Below are 21415 nucleotides of genomic sequence, written 5' to 3' on the forward strand. Positions count from 1 at the left end.
GACACAGTCTGTTTGACCTGCTCCCCTCAGGCAGGAGGCTCCGGTCCATTCGCACCAGAACCTCTCGCCATAAGAACAGTTTCTTCCCCTCTGCTGTTGGACACATGAACAATAACCATATGACTGTCCCCGCCACAAACACATGACCCTACGCTGTGTCACTGCATCATTCCATGTTTGGCACTGATCACCACCTGCACTCATGTATATATCTTTCTACGCAGCACTTTTAATTCTTATTCTCATGTATATATCTCATGTATATCTCATGCATATATCTTTCTACGCAGCACTTTTAATTCTTATCTCATGTATATATCTCATGTATATCTCATGCACATATCTTTCTACGTAGCACTTTTAATTCTTATTCCTACTTTTATTTTTTCATGTCTATTTAATCTCAATTTATGACAGTATGTTTGCACTGAAGCACCGCAGCAATTTCCTAATGTTGTAAACCTGCTCAACATTTGGCAATAAACCCCTTTCTGATTCTGATTCTGATTCTGAGTTAAACTGTCTCCATACCTAACCATAGCCCAATTGTAACCCTGACACTAAAACCACATTTTGAGTGTGAAAAATGCCTTCAACTCTGTGCGGACTGGGATTTCGGTCCCCATTAGGATCTGTTGGTCCCCACCAGTGTAGCAAGTTTCAGATTTTTGTCCCCACCAAGATAGGTCGATCCCCCCCCCCCCCCCCCCCCCCCACACACACACACACACACACTGTTGCTGGTCATTAATAAGTGGAGGTAATAAACTAACTCTTTCCTTACTCAGGTTCTATCTGAACTTTGTGACAGAGGAGGTGGACAACCCTGCAAGGTAAGTTTAGTCCATGTGCTTACTCTTCTGGTCATGTAAAGTTATTTATAAATAATAGAATTTGAAGTCTAAGGAATCCTATTTCTTCATCTGTTGGACAAAAGTGGCTAGTTTCACTGTGATTAGTGTTTCTAATAAACAGCATTGGATCACGTGACTACTTTGAAGTGAAATGACTGTGTCTACTGTACCTGAGCCTTACACAGCATCTTGGTGTGTTACCAGTTACTATGGTTACTCATGTTAGAACAGGAAGGGTCCATCAACAAACTGCTGACTGACTGAACCCACTATGTGACGTTACATGCTCTACCACTTCATGGCTGAGTTACTGTTGTTCCACTTTGTCACTCTGTATTATTGTAGACTCTTTACAACATAAGTACTTTGAGGCAACCTTTGTTGTGATTTCATTCCTACAATATTCAGTATATACTGAACTGAATTGAGCTGATTTGAATTGAATTGAAGTGAATTCATCCTGTTGGCATATCTGGGACATGTGAACATTATTAGATACTGTTTCCTCTGTGTTCACAGTGACGTCTCTTCTGTTTTTAACAAAAAAATGCAGAGTACTCTGATTGTTTTGTGCTGCCTACCAAAGAATGAGCACAAAAAGCAAAACTTTGGAGCTGTTGTAGCTAGCAGAATTGATCAGCCCGATAGTAGGTGGTACATTCTGTTTACGTCTCTTAGAAAGCTGTACAGATGGAGCATGTATGGAAGTAAAACAGACATAGATATACAAGGGAAAGAAGGATGAGTAAGTCTTGCAAGTGCCTAACAGTGTGCTCCCTCCGGCCCTCAGGACTGTTCCACTCGCCATCTGTATCTCCATGGCAATTGTGACTTCTTGCTATGTGCTCACCAATGTGGCATACTACACTGTAATGTCAGCTGAGGAGCTCCTGGCCTCATCAGCTGTTGCTGTGGTAAGTACTTGGAAAAACAGTGTAAGTACTGAACCTTTAAAAGTAACTGTCACTTATCCGTCTACCTTAAATATTGTATTAGGAATAAAATAAAAAAGCAAAAACCAACAACAGTAAAACAGCAACACAACTTTATAAATGTACGTTTCCCCGCATGAGTCCTCAATCAAGGCCATACACACTCAAAGTGGGACCCCTCACCCATGTCTCTTATTCACAAAATATCTGTATCAGCTTAGTGTATAATTATAGTGTAACTAAATACATCTGTAGTGAAAATGATTCTACCTTAAAGCACTAGTTAGATTTTTTTTAATGATATGTGTTTGGGAAAGAATCAATAGATTGTGTGACAGTGCATTTATTATAGCACAGTCATTCATTTAGAGACCCATATTATTGTTTCTGTCCTGAGCTCTGCATGTACCGTAACATGCCTGTAAACAGATAAGGATGTTATGGGTAAGAATGATTGACATAGAGCAGACAATGCAAACATCCCATCATCTAAAAAAAATATATTCTGTAGAGCTTTGTAAAGCATCCCAATTGGCTAATAATCTGACTGGCTAATCAGTAATAAATAAGCAATGCTATTACGGTAACTTTGTTGACAATTTGGTCATAAAGCAAAATATTCAGCAGAAAAAAATAACTTAGAGAAATATGTAAACGAGAGACAAGAGACATCTATGCCTGAACAAAATGTAACAATTCACATATAAAAACATAGATCAAAAGCTCACGATTCACTAGAATCATCAAAGAACTACATTTTGGGGCATTACTTTGGGTAAACACAAATAACTAACAGTCACATAAATTCAGAGCTGCTTAAACAAGTGTTGTAAAATGCCAATCAGCATCAAGGTGGTAGAAATAGGGTGTGTTCCCAAGTCAGAATTTCCAAGTTCCCAGTTGAAATGTGAATCTGGAATAACTCAACTTCCCACTCGTAAAGTCAGAGTAGCCACAATCCACGATGGCAGAACTGAACGTAAACAGCGGCAAAACTGTAACATTTCCACTGGTGGATATTTGTGACTCATTAAATAAGCCATTTCCAGACTGCAAGGTATCTGCAAAGCAGGAAGACGCCATCAGGGTAATTCCCTGCTGGGCAACTATTGTATGAACTAGAAACTTTTGGGGGCTATTTTGTCTGAATCCTCACCACTATTGGGAACGCTATGTAGCTCTATTTCTGAGCATTCAGTTGGCCACACAGTGGAAGATCCCATGTCTGCAGCTTTGTGTTTGTTGTCATAAGGACAGTGGATTTGGAAGCTAAGTTGTTCTAATAAATTAATCTGTTATGGTAACCCTATCTCTCTAAAAATCAGAAAAACTACTTTGAAGGCTTTTTGCAGTTACTGTTAAACTAATCAGGAAATGTGAAGCCAACCTATATGCGCTATAACAAAAACTTGTCACAGACAGGCAGTGTGCAGGAACAGGGAAAGTTCAATAAAGCAACGAGAAAAGCAAAACTTTGTTATGTTATATGTGATATCAGTAGCTTATATTAAGCTGAAATTATGGCAGTGGCTCCTTATTTGACAGTGAAATATATCTCACAGTGTTTTTCACTGTAAGGGCTGACCTTGGCTCTCTGCAGTAAAACGTTGTGCATGCTACTTGAAAGCATTTAGTTGAGGTCTCACCTCTGTGGTGTTTACTTCTGGCTTGAGCAGTGCGGTTGCCTTCCTGCACTTAGCATGTCATTATCAGCAAAGTGTCTCTGACAGCTTGGCTTCCCAGCAGCTGTTAATGTGATTGTTCCATCCCAGCCCTGTTAATGTTAATCACATCACAGACATTCCCCAATAATAACCACTGTTGCTTATTAGACTGAGGATAGCAATCAGAGATCGCTGGTCTTTTGTAATGCAGTTAGTTTTATTGCCCTGTGCACAGAGAGCGATAAAAGCACCTTAAGACAGGTGTTAAGAGCATTTATGTGTTCTTAGAAGGCTGTGATAGGATAAAAGCATTAAACTATGTTCTTCCTCTCTCATAGACAGCGGGCAGAAGTTTACATCTCAAACTTGATTACAGAGTTTAACTGGTGTCTAGAACTTATCTCGAAGAAGCTTGGCTTGAGGCACGATTAGTCATTTTAGGCTTTTTGAATTAGAGGTGTGTTCACATAATGGAAGAGTGATGAATGGAATAGGCTGAAGTCATATATAAAGATCATTTTTATTTAGCATTTACCTCAATACACTACGACAAAACTTGGACATTTTCAAACGTACACCCAGGGCTCCTAAAACTTTGGACAAAAGTACAAGTGCAGCAAATGTTTAGAAATGAAACTGTACTAATGTGGACCTTGTGTCCTTCAAAAACGTGTACTACATGTATTTAAACAGAACCTTTAAAAATAAATGTTCCGCTTTCATTTAGTTCCTCTGACTAAAGATAATCCCTCTGCTTTTTAAACAAAGCTCTTGCACACCAAACAACTAATAGTGTCTGTTAGTTCTTCAAAGCTCTGGTCATGCTACTGTATGAATCCTGTATGCAGGGTGCAGCTTATCTCTGAAGGGTGGAGTTCTGCTCCTGCTTGGTCAGTGTTTAGTTGATTGACTGCAAGTGTAACCTTACATCCAATGGTGTTTTCAGTTACAGTCTGCCTGAATATGCTTCGGATGCAACTGATCCAACTTCCATGAAGTGTTTTAAAGAAAGGCCATCGTTCAGCTCTGATGTTTTCACATCGTTTCGTTGGCCTGTTTCCTTCTACCACAGTGCTGCTTCGTCACCAACATTGTACTGAAAATATTAGAAAACTTTAGTCAACACTTCCTGCAAGTTGATTTATTCGAGCTAGTCTCAAATACACCTGTCACCTGAACACTGCTTTCCATCTGACATTCAATACAAACAAATGACCAACAAACGCTCATCTGTCTCCCTTTATGTCCTCTTTGTGAAATCCACAGACATTTGCAGAGAGGCTTCTGGGGAACTTCTCTATCGCCGTGCCAGTATTTGTAGCCTTGTCCTGCTACGGCACCATGAACGGCTGCGTCTTTGCCCTGTCAAGGTAAGGTTCGTGTCACTGCTAAAACACCTAGAGTATGTATGCCGATGTGCTCACGACAGAATCCTGTAGCAGTTAAACAAAAGTTCTAACTTTGCAATAATTTGTGGTATTAAGTATACTTAAGTATGCTTATACTGTGTGTGTGTGCGTGTGTCATGTGTAGGGTGTCAAATACATCAGTTTTGTCAAAGTTGCTGGTGGTGCACACAAGGTGTCCTTATGCATCTGTGCTACGGTGCAACAAAAGTGACAATGATTTAATGAATTTAAACTTTTCCTAAACCTAATCAAGGAATTTTTAGAGTGTCACATTAACCAGCAAGTAAAATCTGAACTACTCAGAGAGGGAAACAAAGGACACCTCTATCTTTTTCTCTCTTTTTTTGTAAACTAGCATTTATTGTAAAATATGCAGGCACAGTTAGTCAAGCAGGTTGTCTTTTCAAATCTTTGAACCTACACACTTGAGGCATTTTTAATGGGAATGAGAAAACTGCCCATGGGAATATGTTTCATGTTGAAAAAGAGCTGATTTTAATCATACAATGTGACTGTGTTGATTATCAAGTGAATGTCATGGTGTCTCTCCTCATTTTGTCTGTCATAATGTGTGTGTTCACCAGAATGTTCTACGTAGCTTCACGTGAAGGCCAGCTCCCTGAGGTTTTGTCTATGATTCATGTCCGCAGACACACTCCACTTGCAGCTGTTCTCATAATGGTCAGTTTACTAACATAAGCATTTCATTTCAGACAATATACTAAAGGTCACAAAAACTAATCTTTGAAAGGGACGACAACATGAGCTAATAGATGTCATGAGTCCTGAAAACAATTCTGTCTGAGCTTTCTGCACTTTTTTGGACAAAAATTGTAGGAAGGTTAGAGATTCAATTCAGTTTCACTGATATAGAACAACATCCTAACAACAGTTGCCTCAAGGTGTTTTATATTATAAGGTAAGACCCTACACAAATACAGAGAAAATCCTGATACTCAAACAACCCCTTATAAACAACAGTGGGAAGGGAAAACTCCCTTTTACCAGGAAGAAACCTCCAACAGAATCATGGTCACGGAGGGGTGGGGCCATCTGCAACAACTGGTTGGGGTGAGAGAAGGAAGACAGGATAAAGACATGCCGTGGAAGAGAGACAGAGATTAATAACAGGTACGATTCAGTGCAGAGAGGTCTGTTAACACACAGTGAGTGAGAAAGGTGACTGGAAAGGAAAATCTCAATGCATCATGGGAATCCCCGGCAGCCTACGTCTATTGCAGCATAACTAAGGGAGGATTCAGGGTCACCTGGTCCAGCCCTAACTATATGCTTTAGCAAAAAGGAAAGTTTGAAGCCTAATCTTAAAAGTAGAGATAGTGTCTGTCTCCCGAATCCAAACTGGAAGCTGGTTCCACAGAAGAGGGGCCTGAAAACTGAAGGCTCTGCCTCCCATTCTACTTTTAAATACTCTAGGAACAACAAGTAGGCCTGCAGAGCAAGAGTGAAGTGCTCTAATAGGCTGATATGGTACTACAAGGTCATTAAGATAAGATGGGGCCTGATTATTTAAGACCTTGTATGTGAGGAGCAGGATTTTGAATTCTGGATTTAACAGGAAGCCAATGAAGGGAAGCCAAAACAGGAGAAATATGCTCTCTCTTTCTAGTCCCTGTCAGTACTCTTGCTGCAGCATTTTGGATTAGCTGAAGGCTTTTCAGCGAGTTTTTAGGACGTTCTGATAATAATGAATTACAGTCGTCCAGCCTGGATGTAATAAATGCATGAACTAGTTTTTCAGTGTCACTTTGAGACAGGATGTTTCTAATTTTAGAGATGTTGTGGAAATGGAAGAAAGCAGTTCTGCTTATTTGTTACCCACCACAAGTAAATTAGCAACCAGCAGCGTCTTTAAGATAAGGATAAAATGATAAGATGGGGCCTGATTTATTTTCTAGAATTTGATTCTCATATTAAAATATCAATAGTAGTAATTTGGGGTAAATTTGTAGTTTATCATGGAGTAGGAACATAGTGGAAAGTAACTAAACTACCAGTCAAAAGTTTTAGAACACCCCAATTTTTCCAGTTTTTGTCAAGTCTGACTGAACGGATTCAGGGAAAAAGTTTAAGGGATAATACACTAACTAAGAATAGCACAATATATACAGGCATATATATACACATAAAAGTACCTTATAAATAAATAGCTGAAAATGAACATGTGCAAAAAGGGTGTAGCTGTTGCAGTAAACAGTGTGTTAAGTGGAGGAGTTGTACAGGGAGCCACAGGCAGGAAAGATTTCCTGTGTTGTTCAGTGGTGCTTTTCGATGATCTCAGTCTCTCACTGAACGTGCTCCTGTGACTAACAAGCATGTCATGGAGTGGGTGGGAGGTGTTATCCAACATTGTCTTTATGTTGGAAAACATCCGCCTCTCCGACACCACCTTGAGGGAGTCCAGCTCTATCCCCACAACATCACTGGCCTTACAGATCAGTTTAACGAGTCTATTGGCATCTGCGACCCTCAATCTGCTCCCCCAGCATGCAACAGCATAGAGGATCGCACTGGCCACAACAGACTCATAGAAAATCCTGAGCATTTTCTGGCAGATGTTGAAGGACCTCAGTCGCCTCAAAAAATAGAGACGACTCTGGCCCTTCCTGTAAAGCGCTGTGGTGTTTTTAGCCCAGTCCAGTTTATTGTCAATGTGTACTCCAAGGTATTTATAGTACTCCACAATGTCAACATTGAGCCCCTGGATTGAAACAGGGGTCAAGTGTTTCCTGGTCTTCCTGAAGTCCATGATCAATTCCTTGGTCTTTGCCATGTTGAGCTGCAGATGATTCTGCTCACACCACGTGACAAAGGAGTCGACCACAGCCCGGTACTCTGTCTCATCATCCCTGCTGATGCATCCAACCACCGCAGAGTCATCAGGAAACTTCTGAAGATGGCAGGTCTCTGTGCAGTGGCTGAAGTCTGTGGTGTAGAGGGTGAAGAGGAAGGGGGAGAGGACAGTCCCCTGTGGTGCCCCTGTGTTGCTGATTACCTTGTCAGACACACACTGTGGGAGACGTACATATTGTGGTCTTCCTGTCAGGTAATCAACAATCCAGGACACGTGGTATCTTTGGAATAGGGACGAGGCATGATGTCTTCCACATCACTGGGACCCTCTGCAGACTCAGCATAAACAGTTTATGAAAGACTCCACACATCTGGGGGGCACAGGTCTTGAGGACGAGGGGACTCACTCCGTCTGGTCCAGCAGACTTGCCTGAGTGAAGACTCCTCATTTGCATCTCGACCTGGTATTGAGTGAAGGTGATGGTTCAAGGTTCAAGGTTCTTTATTTGTCACATGCATAGTTATACAAGTATAACACACAGTGAAATGTAGCCTGACACGCTCCTCGACATGTGCAAAAATTGGGGGGGGGGGGGGGGGGGGTGTAGAGGAAGAACATTATATATATATATATATACAGACATATAGTATATACACTGGGTGAATGTGCAGTAGTAGCAGCAAGCAGATGAATTCTGTACATTAATATGAATAGACATCTGACTATTTTACAGGATAGACAATATAAACATATTTAAAATTAAAGGAATTGAAATGTACATTGTGCCTTGGTTTAGAGTGTCTGGAAGAGAGTCCTGTCTCAGTCAATTATAGATGATGTGAGAGGGCGGGTGTGTGTGTTTAGGGCACGGATGGCTTGGGGATAGAAGCTCCTCTTGAGTCTCTCTGTCCTTGCCCAGAAGATGGGGAACCTTCTACCAGATTGCAGAAGTTGGAACAGTTTGTTGCCAGGATGGGACGGGTCCTTCAGTATCTGCGCTGCTCTAGTCCGGCATCTCCTGGTGTAGGTGTCCTGAAGCGGGGGGAGAGCAATCCTGCAGCAGCGTTCTGCTGTATGGATCACTCTCTGGAGAGCTTTTTGGTCCTTCACACAGCTGTTCCCAAACCACGATGTCATGTTCTGTGTGAGGATGCTCTCCACAGCGCCTGTATAGAAAATCCTGAGGATCTTTGGAGAGACCCTGAACTTCCTCAGTTGTCGTAGGTGATACAGGCGCTGCCTAGCCTTTTTGGTCTGGACCTGAATGTGGGCAGCCCATGTCAGGTCTGAGGAGATGTGGACACCAAGATACTTGAAGGACTGCACCCTCTCCACTGGAGCTCCATTGATGATAATGGGCTTGTAGTCTCTGTGCTGACCCCTTCTGAAGTCCACCACCAGCTCCTTGGTCTTGCTGACGTTCAGCTGGAGGTGGTTGTCCTGGCACCACGATGCCAGATTCTTCACTTCATCCATGTAGGCCGCCTCATCGTTGTTGGAGATGGCACCCAACACCACTGTGTCGTCAGCAAACTTCACAATGGTGTTGGAGCCATGGGTGGCCACACAGTCTGAAGTGTAGAGGGAGTAGAGCAGTGGCGAGAGGACACATCCCTGAGGTGCTCCTGTGTTGATGGTGATGCTGTTGGAGAAGCACCTGCCCACCCTCACCACCAGAGTTCTGCCAGTGAGGAAGTCCAACACCCATGCACACAGACGGCTGTTAAGTCCCAGATCCCTCAGCTTTGTGAACAGTCTGCAGGGCACTATTGTGTTAAACGCTGAACTGTAATCAACAAACAGCATTCTCACATAGTTACCCTGTTTCTTGTCCACGTGGCTGAGAGTGGTGTGTAGGACGTGGGCGATGGCGTCCTCTGTGGATCTGTTGGATCTGTAGGCGAACTGCAGCGGATCTGTGGTGTCTGGGATGGAGGAGGAGATGATGTTCTTCAGCAGCCTCTCAAACACCTTCATTACTACCGAGGTCAGTGCAACTGGCCGGTAATCGTTCAGGGATGAGGGTTTGCTGTTCTTGGGCACAGGGATGATGGTGGATCTTTTGAAGCATGTGGGGACCACAGACTTCGCCAGGGACTCGTTGAAGATGTAAGTGAACACACCTGCTAGCTGGTCAGCACAGCAGCGCAGCAGACGGCCGGTGATGCCGTCTGGCCCCGCCGCTTTCCTTGTGTTCACTCTCCTCAGTGCCGCTCGGACGTCATGCTCCGCGATGCTGGTCACCGGGCTCTCGCTGATGACGTCACTGTCCTCGGTAGTCAGGCGGTAGATAGCATTAGCCGCCTGGCTAACCTCGAAACGGGCGTAGAACCGATTCAGCTCGTTGGTGAATGCAGAGTTGGCGTTGATCGGCGCAGTGTCCCTGGCTTTGTAGTCCGTAATGGTGCGTAGTCCGTGCCACATACTCCGTGTGTCGCCCTGGTGGAAGCGGGACTCCACACGTTCCCGGTACCTGTGTTTGGCATCTCTCACCGCGCGCCGCACGCCGTATGAGGCCGCTTTGTAGGTGCTCATATCGCCAGTGGCGAGACCCGCGTTGTAGGAGGCGGTCCTGGCGTTTACTGCAGTGCGGATCAATCTGTCCATCCACGGTTTCTGGTTTGGGAATGTGGTGACTCTGGCAGTGGGGATAATCTCCTCCGCTAGCATATTGACAAAGCATACTGCTACTTCCGTAAACTCGTTGATGTCGACTGCGCATGCTCTGAACATGTCCCAGTCTACGTCGTTGAGTGTGTCCTGTAGCGTAGCTTCTGATTGGGCAGTCCACCGTTTTACCTCCCTCTTGGTCACGTCTTCCCTCCGTATGCTTTGTTTATACTGGGGAATGAGGAAGATGGCGTTGTGGTCAGACTTGGGTGGAGGAGGGGTGTCAGGAATCTCACAGGAGGCCACAGTGCCATGTGGAGAGAGGCTGGCACAGTGGTGTGGCTCTGGGTTCCAGGCAGACTACAGGTGAGGTTGTGGGGGTGGGAGCAGACACTGTGATGTCGAATCTATTGAAAAACAGATTCAACTCGTTAGCTCTATTCTCACTTCCCTCAGCTCCCCTGCTGTTGGTTGGCCTGAATCCAGTGATGGTCTTCATGCCCCTCCACACTTCTCTCATGCTGTTCTGCTGGAGTCTCCACTCCAGCTTCTTCCTGTAATTGTCCTTAACCTCTCTGATCTTGTCCTTTAGTAACACCTGGACCTTCCTCACCTCTTTATTGCCCCCTCTGAAAGCCCTCTTCTTGTTGTTGAGGAGGGCTTTGATGTCCTTAGTCACCCACGGCTTGTTATTTGGGTAACAATGAACAGTCTGAGCTGGAACAATGTAGTCGGTGCAGAAAGTTATGTAGTCTGTGATACACTCAGTAAGCCCATTGATGTCCTCGGCGTGAGGCTCACAGAGTGTTTCCCAGTCGGTCACCTCGAAACAGTTCCGCTAAGGCCGCCGACAGGTCTCGCACGCCACAGCTGCTCTATCACGTGACGCATACTGCTTCGACGTGCTAAGGTTATGAGCTGGGCTACACTATGTCGCAAGTTTTGTGAGGTGCTTTTGAAATATTTAATGGATCGGATTACATTTTTTATTTCTCTACGATATCCGATCCAGTAATTTAGGTCAGTATCAGACCGATACTGATACGTAATATCAGATCGGTCCATCTTTAATCCATACCAGAGGGTATTGCATGGCAATCCAGAATGCTGCGACAGCCATTTTGTTTCAAGGCTCCTATCACTGACCCTGGATCCAGTAAAACAGCCTGTGAAGAAGGAACCAAAGATTTCAAGTTTTGATTCATCAGTCCATAAAACCTACTGTAAATCCACACTGTAAATACACAGTCTTGACTGATGGAAATACAACCGTCTTGTATGTGTGTGTGTATTTGGATGTGTATGTGAATATACAGTACCCTATGACCATGCTCCAGCTGTTAGTTGGAGACATCTACAGTCTGTTGAACTTCATGAGCTTCCTGCGATGGCTGTTCATCGGTGTGGTGGTGCTGGGTTTGATCTACCTCCGATACACAAAGCCGGACCTCCCCCGCCCTTTTAAAGTCAGTATTTCCACACCACTATGCAGCTATATCTGAACTTTGCAGTATTAACAGTTATATATCCAATTAACCTTTTATGCATCCAGATACAGTGCCGTGTAAAAGTATTTGCCCCGTTTCTGATTTCTTAGTGTTTCCTACATTTGTAACACTTATGTTTCAGATCATCAAACAAATTGCATTTTATATTTTAAAAGTAATTGTCCCCTAAACCTAATCACTGGTTGTGACACCCTTCACAGCAAGAACTACCACCAAGTGTTTGTGTTGTCATGCTAAAGCTTCGCAGTTTTCTCAGTCCTGACTTTGACAAGGCTGCTCCAAAGCCTTCATTTATTAATTTATTTTTGAGCCATTCAGGGGTGGACTTGCTGGTGTGTTTTGGATCATTGACCCACTGCATCATTCAAGTGTGACTGCTGAACATTCTCCTTCAGGATTTTCTGGTAGACAGCAGAATTCACCGTTTGATCAATCATGGCAAGTTGTTCAGCTCTTAAAGCTGCCCCAGACCACCCCACTACCACTATCATGTTTGACTGTTAGTATGATGTAGGGCTGGGTATCGTCACTGATTTCTAGAATCGATTCAATTCCGATTCACAAGGTCCCGAATCGATTCGATCCACGATTCGATTTAATTCGATTCGATTCAATTCGATTTGAATCTGGTAAATTTTGACAGTCAGAAATATTATTATTCAGATCAGTACATTTACATATTTTTGTATCTATAAAAAGGAAGCTGACACACGCAAGACTTTATCAAAGGTGTGAGCATCACAGCTGATGCCTTTGTGTCAAAGTAGCTGAGGATAAAACACAGAAAAACATGAAGGCGATTTTCCTGGCCTAGATTTTATAAAAATATTCTGCAGTACATCAAAAACGAAAGAAAACCATTAATCAGCATATGAACATTACCTCTGAAGTTACAGCGGTTTTATTAGAGACACGGCGTTTTGCATTTTGCATAATTTTAAAAAGTTTACATTTGTTCAGTGTTGAACAGCAGAAATGAGGTTTTCTTTTCGGAAGAATGTAAAAGGGAAAAAAACAGCAGCTGACAGCCTGTAAACAACAGTAGACTTGTGCGTAACAAGCAAGCGAATAATGAAGAAAGGGAAACTGTTCTTGAAGTACAGAGAGAGAGAGAGAGGGAGGGAGAGAGAGAGAGAGAGCGAGAGAGGGAGAGAGAGAGGGAGAGAGAGCTGCGCATCGCGATGGAAGCAAAACAGCGAAAGTCAGAGTGAATTCATGACGATGTTTATGTGAAGCATAGTTTGGATCTTCTTTTGCTCCTGGTTCGGTCAATATTGTTTGGAGAGAGATAAAACTAACAGCTTCAGAATCAGCGCATAAAGGGCATGAACACAAAGCGCGGACCCACCGACAGATCACAATCAGCCAGCTGTCGGCTTTCAGCCCCGACTGTGAGAAAGGCGACATCTAACTGATTCTGATCCGCGGGTCGCGCTGTGTGTTTAAGTCTTTGTGCAGAATCCGTGTTCCTGCTCTCATTTACTGTCTTAACTGTTTGGTGGTTGTTGAAAGTTTGTGAGATTTCACCAGAGATTCTGGCATTTCGGGCAAAATAAATTTATATTAAAAAATCGATTCAGGATTTTAATGAATCGATTTTACGTTATCCAAGCCAGAATCGATTTTAATCGATAAATTGATTATAAAAACCCACCCCTAGTATGATGCTCTTTGTATGCAATGGTGTTACACCAGATGTAACCAGGACTCAAACCTTCCAAAAAGGTTCAGCTTTCGTCTTGTCAGACAACAGAATCTTTTCCCCAAAATCTTGGGGCTGAGTTGGTACTAGTGGAAAACCATTTCCCAGACTGATAAGTGTCACTGAGTTTGTTCCTTAGCTCTGATGTGTTGGCCTTCACATCTAGTACTGAATTTCCCGGAGGAACCCACCCAAAGGATTAATAAAGTTTCATCTAATCTAATCTATTAGCCTACTTTACTTTGTCAGACAGGTTCTAATTACGTGATTTCTTGATTCAGCAGGTGTGACAATAATCAGGACTGGGTCTAGTAATGAAAATTCACTCAAATTTAATTGTGGTTAATAATTACAGTTAATTCATGATTTACCAAAGAGTGCAATGACTTTTTCACAAAGGGTCAAATAGGTTTTGCCCTGAATAAATAAAATCATTGTTTAAGAGCTGCATTTTGTATTTACTCAGAATATCTTATTTTAATAACGAAGTTTGTGTCATGATTTAAAACATGAAATTGTGACATAAATACTAAGGAACTGTGAAGGGGACAAATACTTTTTTCACAGCACTGTAGCTCTTACATTTTCCTCTGAAATTTTAAACACAAAACATTCAATCAGTTCTGCAAAATCCTGACTTTTCACCATCTTTGTGTGTACAGTATATAATTTCACTGTTGATTTGTCCGCAGGTTCCACTGTTTTTTCCGGTGGTGTTTTGCATCACATGTTTCTTCATGGTCTTCCTGTCTCTGTACTCGGACCCTGTTAACACAGGAATTGGATTTGCCATTTCCCTCACTGGCATCCCTGCATACTACATCTTTATTTACTTCAACCACAGACCAAAGTGGCTTCAGAGGACTTTAGGTAACACATCATTAAGTTACTGATGGGTCACTTAATTAAGCTGCAAACATGAAATTAATAAAGCACTATTTGTCAATTATTTATTTAATAATGGAAGTGATCTGTAGTGTAGTAGTAAAATTCACCTGAGATGGAAAAGATCCCCAGTTTGGTGGGGAGGAAGCACAAATTCCTAGGAGTGTTATCATCCACTGTAAGAATCTGTCAGATAAAACATATGCATTAATCCACAGTGCCACCCCCCTGTGAAAAATATCGACCACCCAAAAGAAGTTTTTCTTTTTCCTCATTTAATTCTGAAGTAATTCATCAAGGTCTCAAATACATATTTCATGGTTCAGATTGAAGTGAATGTAATTTTTGCATTTCATTTTTAAAATCAAGGTTCTTGAGTCTGGCGAGATACTGGAGAGGCACAAAATCAAACTCGAGTGTGAAAGTTTGGACAGTCTTTCATTACTTTTTGGGGTGCCATGTCATCTAGTGATGGGATTTCCGGCTCCTTTTAGAGAACCGGCCCTTTCGGCTCGGCTCACTAAAAAGAGCCGGCTCTTTCAGCTCCGAACCGGCTCTTCAGGTTGTTTTGTGCTTTAATTAATTTATTATTAACAACAATACAAAATTATGCACAAAAGGAAATACTAATGTAAAAAAAAAAGTGGATTAATTTACATATGTTTATATATAAATATATATGGTGGCCCCTAGAGACAAAACACATACAAACTCCAAAACACATTTCTAGCGTTAACTGAACTTCAAAACAGAATTACCAAGATCACTTAAATTACACAATTTAAAGCATGTGTGTATTGTTTGTGTATTTATACACAAGCACTCACATATATTCAAATAATTTAAAAAAATGTTCACTTACCTGCTACTACCACACACCAAATCCGGTCGTTTGTACTTCCTGGCTTGTGTAGCCACGAGGTAACAAAAGCTCAACACTGCGCCCTAGCATCCTGGAGCACTTCTGTTGTTGTTTTGTGCGTGCTTCGGAGTTTTTACGTGTTTTGGAGTTTTCACGTGTTTTGGAGTTTTCACGTGTTTTGAAGTTTGTACGTGCTTTGTCTGTAGGGGCCACCGTAAATATACTTTTATTTATTCACTCCACATAAAATGTAATAAATAAATCATATAATACAAAAACCAACTATTCACATTTCAACTTTTAACTGTTTAAATTTTCAGCTTTTTCCTTTTACAAATTTAAAGTGAAACAACACAAAACACTACAAACCACAACACAATTAAATATAAATTAAAATACGAAAACAAAAAGAAGATGCATATTCTCTGTCATATGGACCTGCATGAATAAACTTTCTGAATCCTTTATCATCTGCAACTGAAAATAGTTGTGGATGATTGCTATACCTTTCTAATGTGACGTTGTTGTCCCTGGCTCTCTTTCTCTCTCTCTCCCTCCCGCTCTGTTCCTGTGCTACTGACTAACTACCGCCCCTCCCCCTCTGCCCAGCGTAAAGCACAAGGCTCGCGTGCGGAGTGAAGCGAAAAAAGTGCGAGAGAGAGGGTGAGAGAAAGAAAAAAAAAACCCACTGCTCGCGATAAGGAGCCGGCTCGCGTCGTTCACGTCAAAGATCCGGCTATAAGAGCCATTTCGTTCGCGACCGACATATCACTAATGTCCTCTGCTGGGGTTGGTCTTTGTTGGTTGGTTGAGTTTTATCAAGTCCATTGATCTACTGAAAAAGTTGGTTATTGAAAAGGACGACCGGTTATTTACAAGAAGTGTTATTGAACTGGATCCAGTGTTACTCTCCTGGTGTGATGCTTCTGTCTTGAGCTGAAACTTTTTCTTCAACTTGAAGAGACCTCCAGCACTACAGACTCAGGAAATAAAAACTGTAAGGAAGCGCAAAACTCAAGGTCAAGAAAGACACAGTAAAGGATAGAGTACAAATAAATATGCACAATGTGTGTTTCCGTATCTGTAAGAAAAACAAACATACATATCAGAATCAGAATACTTTATTAATCCCTAAGGAAATGATGTGGGTTACAGTGTCTCCAGTACAGTAACAGAAAGAGACTAGACTATTTAACAATACAATATGTTACAGATTTAAGAAAAAGCACAGTATATACAAATCACTCAATAATTATATAATAATAAATATCAAGGATTGACAGAGGCGATTATAAATAAATATCAATAATATTGACAGCAACATTACTGAGTTGAAAAGAGCATGTGAAAAAGGATGTTACTATTGCAGTGTTTACAAGTGTGTTAGATGGAGGAGTTGTACAGGGGGATGGCTACAGGCAGGAAAGATTTCCTGTGTCGTTCAGTGGTGCTTTTTGGTAATCTCAGTCTCTCACTGAGTGTGCTCCTGTGGCTAGCCAGCACGTCATGGAGTGGGTGGGAGGTATTGTCCAACATTGTCTTTAACTTGGACAACATCTGCCTCTCAGACACCACCTTAACAGAGTCCAGCTCCATCCCCACAAAATTACTGGCCTTGCAGGTCAGTTTATTGAGTCTGTTGGCATCTGTGACCCTCAACCTGCTGCCCCAGCATGCAACAGCATAGAGGACAGCACTGGTAACAGCAGACTCATAAAAAATCATGATCATTGACAGATGTTGAAGGACCTCATCCGCCTCAGAAAATAGAGATGACTCTGGCCTTTCCTGTAGAGTACAGTGTTGTTTTTAATCCAGTCCAGTTTATTGTCTTTGCCTACTCCAAGGTATTTATAGTCCTCCACAATGTCCATGTTGACCCCCTTGTTAAAACAGGGGTCACGGTTTTCCTGGGCCTCATAAAATCCACAATTAATTCCTTGGTCTTTGCCACGTTGAGCTGCAGATGATTCTGCTTGCACCACGTGACAAAGGAGTCGCCCACATCACCCCTGCTGCAAAGTCATCAGAAAACTTCTGAAGATGGAGGTCTCTGTGCAGTGGCTGAAGTCTGTGGTGTAGAGGGTGAAGAGGAAGGGGGAGAGGACAGTCCCTTGTGGTGCCCCTGTGTTGCTGATTACCTTGTCAGACACACAATGTGGAAGATGCACATATTGTGGTCTTATTGTTTGATAATAAACAATCCAGGACAACAGAGAAGCACCTGCATCACTGTTTGCTCATCACCCAGGAGGCTCAGTCTGATGGTGTTGAAAGCACTGGAAAAGTCAACAAACAAGACCCTCACAGTGCTCGCTGGTCCAGATGGGTGTAGACACGATCGAGCAGGCAGATGATGGCATCCTCAGTTCCGAGGCGGGGCTGGTAAGCAAACTGAAGGGGATCCAGATGTGGTCTGACTATGGGTTGAAGCTAGTCCAGAATGTGTCATTCCAGGGTCTTCATGACCATACAAAACATATAAAACCTGGAGCACTATAATTGGAAAGTGCACAGGTACATTAATCAACAAGCTTCTTGTGGTGTGTGTGTGAGTGTGAGACAGAAAAAGAGAAAGAGTGTCAAGTGTGAGTATGTACGTGTGTGTCTTTGTCATGAAATGTAGTTAAAAATGAGGGGGGGGGGGGGGGGGAAGCCACAATAACACCCCCCAGGAACCAGAGGCGAGATGGATCTGGGAGAACCTTCCCATCCACAGCCCCCAGGATTATTAAAGACCCAAGACTATGCCTGTGCACCCATCCCAGCAGGAGCAGGAAGGCCCTAAATGTGGTGCCCATGGCCAAGGGGTGAGAGTCGAGGAGAGAAACAGAGGAGACAGGTAGCTGACCCCTCTAGAGACAGGCTACCCCGGTGCAAGCCAAGATCAGGGTTCTACGGCTCCAGGTGCCCAAGAACTGACTGGATCTAAGACCACCAAGGGAGTGGGTCAACAACCACACGAGAACCAACAAGTACTACATCACAGTAGGGGGGTAGCTGTCCCAGGTGGGGAGCGGTAGGGAGGGTGAACCCTCCATCATTTATCTGGACTCTCATACCATGAGAAGCAAAGTTCTCTAGAAGAAAGTTGGAATACTTGGCCTGAATGCCAAGCATCATGTCTGAAGGAAACCGGGAACTGTTCATGACCTGGGCAGTACTATCCCTGAAGTTAAACATGGTGGTGGCAGCATCATGTTGTGGGAAAGTTTTTCAGCAACAGGAACTGGGAGACTTGTAAGGGTTGAGGGAAAGATTAATACAATGTGCAAACACATCCTTGATGATAACCTGCTAAAGAAAGCTCTTGCCAATGAACTGGCAGCCCAGCCAATTCCAGTTTCCAACAATGGCGGCAGCTATTTAGTGTTAGTATTACTCTTATTACTCTTTCTGGGTCACAAAATAAAGTTTTAACATATTTTTAGGCAAGAGTGTGGGTGTGTAAACTTCAAATATCTGCTCGGTCTATCAAGATATCGCATATTTGCAAAAGTGCTCCGATGTTTTCGGAGACGTCTGTTACCCACCAGCTTGATAGCTAGCCGGGGCGATAACAGCGTAGTCCCTGCACACCGTTTTCAAACCACCCGCGGTCTTTCACAACTCAGGTTAAACATTATATATAAGTCACTTAGATAACTTAAAAATGTTATTATTTGGCTTTTTTCAGTGTTTTAATTTTTCGTGAGAAAATTGGTTTGGCTGAGATTAAAGATTTCGTTTTCACACAGCTGAAGAAACGTCAAACAGAAAACTGATTAAACAGAAGTGTGAGATGATCGAGAATGTACTCCAGTGTCCTGTTATATTTTAGATAGAAAGGAGCAGACGGCCGAGTTTATTAAACTCCACCGAGACAGCTGGTGACGCAAAACTGAAGGCTAGATTGTCTAATTTCACAGCCTCGCAATTCCGGCCTACCCGGCCTTCGGAGGACTCGGCCCACGTAGACCGCAAAGGCCGGGTCCTCAGGAGTATGCAGCCTACGAATTTGGAAACCCCGACGCGTCTGTTAAGCTAATTCCATCAGACAGACCGCTCGTCAGATGCTGCAAAGTGGTTCAGAGACAGGAGTGCTCTCTGCTCTTCAGGACTCTTTTGAGTACAAAAATTCACCTTCCAACAGGACAATGACCCTAAGAACACGCCTAAGAAAACAAAGCAGTGGCTTTGGGACCACCCTGTGAGTGTCTTTGAGTGGCCCGGCCAGACCTGAACTGAACATTTCAGGAGAGATCTGTCAATGGATGAAGCTAAACATCTAAAATCTGTAATAGGAGGACTTTTTGACATTTTTCTGTCTTTTTTCTTATGTTGCAAATCATATTTAACATCATTAATCAAGTTTTGGCTTACTGCAGCATATTTTCAAATGGGTTATATACTAGACATAAAAAAATAGACTACGAAAAAATTCTTTCATATTTTTCTGTGTTCCGTCCTCAGTTTTTTGACATAGTGGTATCTGCTGTGATACTTACACCTCACAAGTCTCACAAGTGTTAGCTTTATCTTGGGTGGTGGTGGTTTACAGAAGCCCCTGGGAGTTAAAAGGTATTTCAAGGGGCTGAACCCAACTCCTGACAAACAACTCAACTTCAGCTCACACCCCCCCCCCCCCCCCAAACAGCTCTCCATCCAGTTGCCAGATGGAGAACTGTAATTTATCACTCCAGAGAACACATCTTCATTGCTTTAGAGAGCTAATTGTATCTGCTTTGTATAATGTGCTGATTTCCAATTGTTGCACTGTTATCAATGATTTTTATGAAACAATCACCTTTCATTTGTGTTTTAACTGCAATCTTGTTAGGCTGTTATCTTGATGGAGCTTTACACGATTTTGTTTGTGTCATCAGATTCCTTCAACCGAACCTTGCAGATCATCCTGGAGGTTGTCCCAGCTGACCAATGACAGCACACAAGCATTACAGCACCAGCACAATCGGATACATGCAGATGTTTTTAAACTGAAATTCAAAGTTATTTTATTTTTACTTATTTGTCACTGATCTTTGGGAACATTGTGATTATTTATGTAAAAGGAGAAGAAATGTTGCCTTTTGCTTTGTACAACCTATACATTATACATAAATGATACTATTGTGTGTTTAATATGTTTCAAAGCATTTAACGATTTGCCTTGAATGCTCATATTATCAACATTTCAGTAAATAGGAACATTTGCAAACATAGAACACATTGAACATGTAAGGCCCACCCACCTGCCCAACCAGACGTGTTGTTTACAAGGACAGCCAATCAGAAGGTGAAGAAAAAGAGTTTTTTTCAGCAAAGAATAATGCATTGTGGCCCAATTTATAATAAATAAGAATTGTTTTAAACTGGGAATCATGCATAGCTACTTTAGAGTAACATATTTTCTTCTGTGACTGCTTAGAGTTTAAAGGCAATTTACAGTATTATGCTTATTTCTTGCTCTCTAAGCTTATTTAGGTACCATGGGACAATAGTCTGTAATGAGTGATTTTATTATCGATGTGTTATAGTTATTTAAGATAAGAGTTTTTGATCAGTAGGTTTTTTTTCATTGTTTGACCTTTTACATATAACGCAGTTGTTTGGTCATCAGTATTGTTACCTCTTAGAAAAATATTAATGTAACACAGCAGACTGAATGATTTTTTTTTAATATATGCTTTCAGCTTATGAAGCAGAAAAATCATTCCCCCAACTTTTTGCTGTGGATACTGACAGCATGTCCACTGCTAATAACTCTGACCCTGTTGCACCATAATAAAATGAATGCACAGTTCTCATTCTTCTCACCACCTGACATGGACCCCTCAGCTTGTTACACCAATGGCAGACTCTCAACTCCAGCTGAAGCTCAGAAATGAACTTATTACAGCTGAATTTAAATCATTCAGCTACAAATTCAAACCACGGACTAATGGGGAGGATAAAATTGATTTTCTCCCTACAGTGCAGGGCTTTGTAGGAAACCTGGGGTCTCTGCATTTATTGGCTGTTTTTGACACAAACCACCAAACCAAAATGTTATTGGGAACCTTGCAGGCCATTCGTGGAAGTATGGATTGACCATTTGATCCATCCATAACAAACACAACTAGAGGATCGTGGATGTCCAGTGACAAAATAAAGTTCTGGGCATATTCAATATTAGGTGGGTTTTAACGTTGTAGCTGA

At 42.3% G+C, this 21415-nt stretch overlaps 1 protein-coding gene across 3 annotated transcripts in view; it reads left to right on the forward strand.

The window, feature by feature from the left end:
- The window catches only part of slc7a11 (solute carrier family 7 member 11), a 51172-nt gene extending 30152 nt beyond the window's left edge, over positions 1-21020 (forward strand). The window contains exons 6-12 of one of the 3 annotated variants that reach the window (XM_026182051.2): positions 789-833; positions 1645-1768; positions 4717-4820; positions 5444-5540; positions 11598-11747; positions 14184-14361; positions 20104-21020. In XM_026182051.2, the coding sequence (XP_026037836.1) occupies positions 789-833; positions 1645-1768; positions 4717-4820; positions 5444-5540; positions 11598-11747; positions 14184-14361; positions 20104-20159 (754 nt within the window). In that variant the 3' untranslated portion in view covers positions 20160-21020. The remainder of the gene's footprint in view (positions 1-788; positions 834-1644; positions 1769-4716; positions 4821-5443; positions 5541-11597; positions 11748-14183; positions 14362-20103) is intronic. The other 2 variants (XM_080304209.1, XM_026182061.2) reach the window with 2 other exon arrangements.
- Positions 21021-21415: the final 395 nt, after the last annotated feature.

The sequence above is a fragment of the Astatotilapia calliptera genome, chromosome 2, assembly GCF_964374335.1.
Source record: "Astatotilapia calliptera chromosome 2, fAstCal68.1, whole genome shotgun sequence".
NCBI lineage: Eukaryota > Metazoa > Chordata > Actinopteri > Cichliformes > Cichlidae > Astatotilapia > Astatotilapia calliptera.